Source organism: Primulina huaijiensis, chromosome 17 (genome assembly GCF_012295235.1).
Source record: "Primulina huaijiensis isolate GDHJ02 chromosome 17, ASM1229523v2, whole genome shotgun sequence".
Classification (NCBI taxonomy): Eukaryota; Viridiplantae; Streptophyta; class Magnoliopsida; order Lamiales; family Gesneriaceae; genus Primulina; species Primulina huaijiensis.
Genome location: NC_133322.1, coordinates 7,520,271 through 7,529,213, shown reverse-complemented (window position 1 = coordinate 7,529,213; position 8,943 = coordinate 7,520,271). Strand labels below are relative to the sequence as shown.

The 8,943-nt window shown below is 34.7% G+C and overlaps 1 protein-coding gene across 1 annotated transcript; it reads left to right on the top strand.

Moving 5' to 3' along the window:
- Positions 1-5,711: 5,711 nt before the first annotated feature.
- Positions 5,712-8,617, top strand: LOC140963606 (putative kinase-like protein TMKL1). Its single transcript, XM_073422999.1, has 2 exons — positions 5,712-7,216; positions 7,896-8,617. The coding sequence occupies exons 1-2, from the start codon at positions 5,857-5,859 to the stop codon at positions 8,531-8,533; spliced, it is 1,998 nt and encodes a 665-aa protein (XP_073279100.1). The 5' UTR covers positions 5,712-5,856; the 3' UTR covers positions 8,534-8,617.
- Positions 8,618-8,943: the final 326 nt, after the last annotated feature.

Below are 8,943 nucleotides of genomic sequence, written 5' to 3'. Positions count from 1 at the left end.
ATTAAAATATGAATATCTAATTGAAAAAGATCTCATGGCTTTGTGGAAGGTATTAAAAGAAAGATTCGAACATATAAAAGAAGTTATACTTCCGACCGTCCGGGATGAATGTAAGACGTTGAGATTCCAAGATTTTAAGAAAGTCAGTGATTACAACTCGACGATGTATCGAATAATCTCGCAATTGAAATTTTGTGGTCACGAGATTACTGAATTGGAAATGCTTGAAAAAATATTTTTACTTTTCACGCATCGAATATAACTCTACAACAACAATATAGAGTGCGTGGATTTTCGAGATATTCTGAACTTATCGTCTGTCTCCTTGTGGCGGAAAATAATAACGAGCTGTTAATGAGAAATCGTCAGGCACAACCCACTGGTTCAAAGGCATTTCCTGAAGTAAATGTCATAAGCAAAAATAAATTCAAATCTGGAAACCAAAATCTAAGTTTTAGACAAGATTTTGGTCGATGACGAAATCGAGGTCGTGGTCGTGGTCGTGGATGTGGACGTGGACGTGGAAGTGGTCGTGGTCGTGGACGCGACCGTGGTTTTGAAAATTATCGAGATAGTTACTCCTATAACTCATCTCAAAAGAGCGTCCCAAACCATCCACTAAAAGACATAAAGATAATATGAGTGTTAATGAGAATCACTCATAAAGATTTGAAAGTTCTTGTTTTAGATGTGGTACTCCAGGACATTGGTCCCGTATTTGTCGAGCCACTGAGCACTTTTATAAACTTTATAAAGAATCAATAACGGGGAAAGAAAAGGAGACCAACTTCACTGAACATAGTGAACCTTTAAGTGATCCAACTCATTTTGATGCTGAAGATTTTCTAATTGATTTATCAGACAATGATCAATTTACTGATGGAATAGATATGTAAAATATTTTATTTTTTCATGTACTCGTATGATAATGTTTTATCATGTGTTATATTTTTACATATGTATTGTATTGTATTTTATTTTTATGAATGTATTGTCAGTAATTTTATTTCATTGCTTTTTTTTTTTTAAGTTCAAATATGAAAAATGTTATGAACAAAGTTGAAGTTTGCATACCTGATAGTAATACAACGTACACTATCCTCCGAGATAAAAGATATTTCTTGGAACTAAAACCAAGAAAAACAATGGTGAATACAATATCAGGTTCTGTAGACTTGATTAAAGATTGTGGTAAACCACAATTTTTGTTACCTAATGGTACAAAATTTTTGATCAATGATACTTTGTATTCACCACAATCAAAAAGAAATTTGTTGAGTTTTAATGATATATATTCCCATGGGTATGATACTCAAATAATGAATGAAGGAAATGAGAAATATATGTGTCTTACCACATATAAATCAAGAAAGAAATATGTGATTGAAAAACTACCAATGCTCCCTACTGGATTGCATTATACACATAAAGTCTCATTGAATCAAATATGGTAGTTGATAATTCTTCAATATTAACCAATTGGCATGATCGATTAGGACATCCTGGTTCAACAATGATGCGAAGAATTATAGAAAATACACATGGTCATCCGCTGAAAGACCAGAAGATCTTTCAGAATAATAAGTTTCAATGTAAAGCATGTTCTCTTGGAAAACTTATTATAAGACCATCACCAGCCAAAATCCAAACTGAATCACCAATGTTTCTTGAACGTATTCAGGGTGATATTTGTGGACCAATTCATCCACCACGTAGACCATTTAGATACTTTATGGTATTGATTGATGCCTCCAGCAGATTGTCACATGTATGTTTATTGTCAACTCGAAATGTTGCATTTGCAAGATTACTTGCTCAAATAATAAAATTAAGGAATCAATTTCTCGATTATACAATCAATAAAATTAGACTTGATAATGCTGGTGAATTCACTTCCCAGACTTTCAATGATTATTATGTCTATGAGAATCACTGTTGAGAATCATGTTGCTCATGTGTATACACAGAATGGATTGGCTGAATCATTGATTAAACGTCTGCAACTGATTGCTAGACAAATGATTATGAAAACAAAGATACCTATCTCTATATAGGGACATGTAATTTTACATGCTGCTGCATTAATTCGCATCAGACCAAGTGCATATCATAAATACTCTCTATTGCTGCTTGCATTTGGTAAAGAACCAGACATTTCTCATCTGAGAATTTTTGGATGTATGGTGTATGTGTCTATTGCACCACCTCAACGAAAGAAAATGGGACCTCAAAGAAAGATTGGAATTTATATCTGTTATGATAGTCCATCAATCATTCGATATCTTGAACCTCAGACAGGCGAAGTGTTCACAGCACGTTTTGCTGATTGTCATTTTAATGAGGAAATCTTCCCAATGTTAAGGGGAGAACAGAAACATACCGAAAAAGAAATTACATGGTATGTATCATCATTGTTACATCTGGATCCAAGAACAAAACAATGTGAAAAAGATGTACAACAAATTGTGCACTTGCAAAGAATAGCAAATCAAATACCACATGCATTTACAGATGCAAAAGGTGAAACTAAATCATCTATACATGCTGTAAATGCTCCTGCTCGAATTGAAATTCCAAATAAACAAATTGAAAAAACTCATGATGTCGTAAAACGCCTGAAGCGTGGAACGCCAGTCGTTTCCTAAGATAAAAATCCTCGAAAAATAAAATTCATAGAGAAACACGATGATCACAAAATAGATAATGATGTTCCTGAAGAAACACAATAGAAAATGATGTTCCTAAAGAAACACACGATGATCACAAAATAGAGAATGATGTTCCTGAAGAAACACATGATGATGAAAATGTTCTGTCAGAACCACAAACTGACGAGAATCGTGAAATCTCTATCAATTATATTAATACTAGAAAAATATGGAATCGAAAAGATGTAGAAGAAATTGATGATATAGTTTCTTATAATGTGGCAATCGACATCATAAATGATAATGAAGATCATGAACCAAAATCTTTTGGTGAATGTAAAAATCAGCAGGATTGGGTAAAATGGAAAGATGTCATCCAGGTTGAATTGAATTCGCTAAATAAACGTAATGTTTTTGGACCTATAGTACTTACACCTGAAGGTGTAAAACCTGTTGGATACAAATGGGTTTTTAGTCGAAAGCGAAATGAGAAAAATGAAATAGTAAGATATAAATCTCGACTTGTTGCACAAGGTTTTTCTCAAAGGCCTGGAATTGATTATGAAGAAACGTATGCTCCTGTGATGGATGCAATTACGTTTCGATATTTGATTAGCTTGGTGGTATCTGAAAATTTAGAAATGCGTCTTATGGATGTTTTTACAGCTTACTTATATGGATCACTTGATAATAATATACATATGAAAATCTCTGAAGGATTTAAAATGCCTGAAGCACAAAGTTAAAAACCCAGAAAATGTTATTATGTCAAATTACAAAGATCATTATATGGGTTAAAGCAATCCGACCGAATGTGATATAATCGGCTAAGTGATCACTTGATGAAAAAGAGATATGTAAATAATTCAATATGCCCTTGTGTTTTCATTAAGAAAACAACATCCGGATGCGTAATTATTGCTGTATATATTGATGATTTAAACATCATTGGAACGAATAAGGAAATTCAAGAAGTTGTGTCATATTTGAAGGAAGAATTTGAAATGAAGGATCTTGGAAAATCAAAGTATTGTTTGAGTTTACAAATTGAACAAAAAGAATGTGGAATATTTTTTCACCATACAAATTATACAGGAAAGATCCTTAAACGTTTTAATATGGATAAATCAAATCCTTTAAGTACTCCAATGGTTGTTAGATCATTAAACATAGAAAAAGATCTATTTCGTCCATGTGAAGATGATGAAGATATTCTTGGTCCAGAAGTACCATATCTAAGTTCTATCGGTGCCCTTATGTATCTTACAAACTGTACAAGACCTGATATGTCTTTTGCTGTAAATTTATTGGCAAGATTTAGGTCATATCCAACGAAAAGACACTGGAACGGAATTAAACATATATTCCGTTATCTACGAGGAACGACAGACTTGGGACTTTTGTATTCAAAAGATACCAATCAAACCATAACTGGTTATGCTGATACTGAGTATTTATCTGATCCACACAAAGCACGTTCTCAAATCGGATATGTATTTACTCGTGGAGGCACTGCAATTTCTTGGCGTTCACAGAAACAAACACTTGTAACAACTTCATCAAATCACGCCGAGATTATTGCGCTACATAAAGCAAGTCGTGAATGTGTGTGGCTAAAATCAATGACCAAACATATCCAAATCTCATGCGGATTATCATTCGACAAGAAGCCTGTGATACTATATGAAGGTAATGCTGCATGTGTTGCTCAAATGAAAGAAGGATACATAAAAAATGACAGAACTAAAAATATTCCCCCTAAGTTCTTCGCATTAACCCAAGAGTTTGAGAAGAATAAAGATATTGATATTCGTTACATTCAATCAAGTAAAAACTCATCGGATCTTTTCACAAAAGCACTTCATACAACAATATTCAGAAAGCATATATATAACATTGATATGCGCAATCTACGAAATTTGTGAAGAATCATTTGTGTGAACATGAGGGGGAGTTTACGTGACTGTACTCTTTTTCCCTTACTACAGTTTTTATCCCAATGGGTTTTTCCTAGTAAGGTTTTTAACGAGACGGTATAAAACACGTAATGAAGACAATCATTGTATCATGATCATCGTCACAAGAGAGAGTGTTGAAAAATATGAGTTGTAATATTTGAATGTTGAAAATAAGAAAGTTGAATGTTAAAAATAAGAGTTGTAAATATTTACAATTAGTGTGTGATGATGAATGTAATGATGTAATTATTTTTGAATTATTTTCAAAGATTTTCTATAAATAGATCTCTCAATGTGGGAAGAAAATCACAATTGAGTAGAGAAAAAAATTTTATAAAGTGTGTAGTTTGGTAAATTTTGAGAGTTTGATATTTTAATTTTTTTATAACGTAATTGATTGTTTGATGGTATTATTGAATTATTTATAATATGAACGTATCCACTAAAAAATTTTGCCAAATTAAATTATGTCATATTTTTTTAAAAAAAAAATAAAGAGGAGATAGTGACATTAAACATTCCATTGAATTCAACCTTGAATTTAATGAACAGGAGAGATGGCTATAAATTCTGTACCAGGTCACGGAATTTGAAATAATTGTTTGTTTTAATTGGAAAAAATTATTAAATTCTGACAGAAAATTTGAAAAAAAAAAGGGGTTAGATGCATGTGAAAATTGAAGGTGCCCAAAACTTTACAAACGGCATCATGATGGATGAAAACTTTTATTACCTTTAAATATCATGTAATGATATCAATAAATATTAAATACTGTCACTCTCACTTTTATTTGATTTCTTATTTTTTTTTCAAAAAATAAAGTGTTAATTGATAAGTTCTCTTGTGAAATCTGTAGATCTCCAAAAATTTCTTATGGAAAAAATATTTATTAACTATTGTATTTTCAAAAAATAAAGTGTTAATTGATAAGTTCTCTTGTTAACTATATGTTATAATAATATCATATTTTTGTTTGTACGTGTTTGAGAATTTGAATTTTTTGAGTTAGTATATATTAATTAAAAAAAAATAAATCGTATGTTTTCAATTTTCATGCAAGAATCAATAAAATCATGATTCAATAGTTGGTGTGATGGCTGAAGATGAGTAAATGTTCACTAAATTGTCAACACTGTCAGCTTTCCATAAAGAAAATGCCTGATAAAAAGAGCCCTCTTCATCTCCTTTTCAAAATTTCCATACATTTTTCTTTCTTCTTCCTTGTCTCCTTTTCTTCTTTGCCTCATTAATGGCGGCTCTGAAGCTTCTTCTCATGTTCTGCATTTCGATTCTCCTCACTCTCACTGAGTCTACTTCAGATGTGGAGTTGCTTTTGCAGAAGATTAAGCCTTCACTGCAAGGAACTGCAGAGAACTTGCTGTTACAATCTTGGAATACCACTGTTCCACTGTGCCAGTGGAGAGGCCTCAAATGGGCTTTTACCAACGGTTCTTCTTTACTTTGCACAGACCTCTCTTCACCACAATGGACTAGTCTTTCATTATACGAAGACCCTTTTTTGCATCTAGTTTCCCTTCAGCTTCCATCTGCTAATCTCTCTGGTACTATTCCTAGAGAGATTGGGGAGTTTACTAATCTACAAAGTCTATATCTTAGTGTGAATTCAATATCTGGGGTCATCCCATTAGAGCTTGGTTACAGTTCTTCTCTGTCGGATATTGATTTGAGTTATAATTTGCTCAGAGGGTCATTGCCAACCTCGATTTGGAACCTGTGTGACCGCCTCGACTTTCTTAGGCTTCATGGTAATGCTCTCTCCGGTTCTCTGCCGGAGCCTGCATTGCCTGATGCCACTTGCAAGAACTTGCAGTTTCTTGATTTGGGGAAGAATGTGTTTACTGGGAGTTTCCCACAGTTCGTTACTGGTTTTCTTGGGCTTAAACTGCTTGATCTTGGGGACAATATGTTTTCTGGTGGAATTCCAGAGGGTGTGACTGGGCTAAAGCTGGAAAAATTGAATCTTTCTCACAATAATTTCACAGGGGTTTTGCCAACAAATTTTGGGGGATCGAAGTTTGGTGTTGAGGTTTTTGAAGGGAACGGTCCAGGTCTTTGTGGGCCACCTCTGAGGAAATGTGGTGGAAGCTCTGGATTGAGTTCTGGTGCAATAGCTGGGATTGTTATTGGTTTGATGACCGGTACCGTGGTGTTGGTTTCGTTGTTGATTGGATATTTTCAAGGAAAAAGAAGGAATTTGGATGAAGAGGATGAGGAGTTTGACGATGAGGAGGATGAAGAAATTGGCAATGGCGGTGATGCTGGCGGTGATGGAAAATTGGTTTTGTTTCAGGGTGGTGAGCATTTAACTTTGGAAGATGTGTTGAATGCTACAGGGCAAGTGATGGAGAAGACTAGTTATGGGACAGTGTACAAGGCCAAGTTAGCAGATGGAGGAACAATTGCTTTAAGGTTGTTGAGAGAAGGGAGTTGTGAAGATAAGAGTTCTTGTTTGGCGGTGATCAAGCAGTTGGGGCGGGTTCGACACGAGAATTTGATTCCTTTGAGAGCTTTCTATCAGGGGAAAAGAGGGGAGAAACTTCTCATTTATGATTATCTGCCTAACAAAACCCTTTCTGATCTCTTACATGGTATGTTTCATGATTCTATCTTTGCTTCAAAACAGAACTACATATGCTTCATATTGTATGTTGGTTAAAATGCAGTATGTGTATATTTGTAGGTAGACTCCTTTTACATTGTGATTAACAGTTGTATGAAGATGGTTATGTATGGTTTATATTTGCGCCAAGAATTCGTAAAAATTCTTTAGAATTCAATTAATGATATGTTATGTGAATCGAATCTTGCGTGATTAGTTCGGGGATTGAGCTTCAACCAATTTTGTGGAGGCCCGCAATGGGGAGATTTTCATGAAAAGCAAAATCAAGAATGTGACGACTGTTAGAGTAATTCTTCATCAGAAGTGATACAACAAATATCTTCTTGTTGTTTCATTTTAATGTGACCGCAACGCCAATTCTCGACCCATATCTAGATTTGATGGCTCATAAACAAAAGTCTGGGGAACTTGTATTTCGGTGTTCGCCTGGTTATATTTTTTTGGAGTAATGTTTGTTATCCTGCCATGATAGTACTCAGATTTTAACCAGAGCTACTTGTGTGGGTAGGTTCTCAAATGCATTAACACTGTTATTGCTAAGATATTGGTTTTTTTTCTTTTACAATATTGCTAAGATATTGTTAAAGATTAATTGATTGAAAATTTTGAACTAATTTATAATATTTGTATCTCTGGCTTATGTTTAGAATCTAGGGTAGGGAAGCCGGCCCTAAATTGGGCTAGGAGACACAAGATTGCACTGGGAATCGCCAGAGGATTAAGTCATCTTCATGGCCTCGAAACACCAGTAACTCATGGCAATGTGAGATCGAAAACTGTTCTGGTAGATGACTTCTTTGTGGCGAGGCTTAACGAGTTTGGACTGGAAAAGATAATGGTTGCAGCTGTGTCAGATGAGATAGTAGCACTAGCTAAAGCAGATGGTTACAAGCCACCAGAACTCCAGAAGATGAAGAAATGCAATTCAAGAACCGATGTTTATGCATATGGGATACTACTACTCGAGATTTTGTTGGGAAAAAGGCCAGGGAAGAATGCAAGAAACGGTGATTTTGTCGACTTACCTTCACTAGTGAAAGTAGCAGTCTTGGAGGAAACGACCATGGAGGTTTTCGATGTGGATCTCTTAAAGGGTGTGAGAAATCCGATGGAAGAAGGGTTGGTTCAGGCATTGAAGCTTGCGATGGGATGCTGCGCTCCCGTTTCCACTGTTAGGCCTACGATGGAAGAGGTCGTGAGGCAGTTAGAGGAGTACAGACCGAGGACTCGGTCTGCTTTGTTCAGCCCGGCAGAAACTAGAAGTGGGAGCGTTACTCCCTTCTGAGCTTTAGCTCTTTTCATTGAATTGTGAATTGCATCAAGTGCAGTTTCATGTAGTTGGGATATAAAAGTTAATGTTCTCGAGTTTCTCTTGTTGGTTCTTTATGGATTTGATGCTACATTAATATCATAGGTAAAAATATTAGAGAGAAGGCCGATGTCTTACAGCCCAAGTTTAGGACGAGTTTCGGGTTCGTGACTCAATTGTATCAAACTACTCATTGCCCAAAAAAAAAAAAGAAAGTAAAAAATGATTATTATGTGCTTTGGGTAAAGGTTTTGAAGGATCATGTGAAGGACCGACCCTTAAAATGTTTAGTTTGCCATGTGAGGTAATATAGACTATGTTTGGTACGTGTAATGTGATAAATAAATTATTAGTAATTATATAGATTATAAAATGAAATATATGGA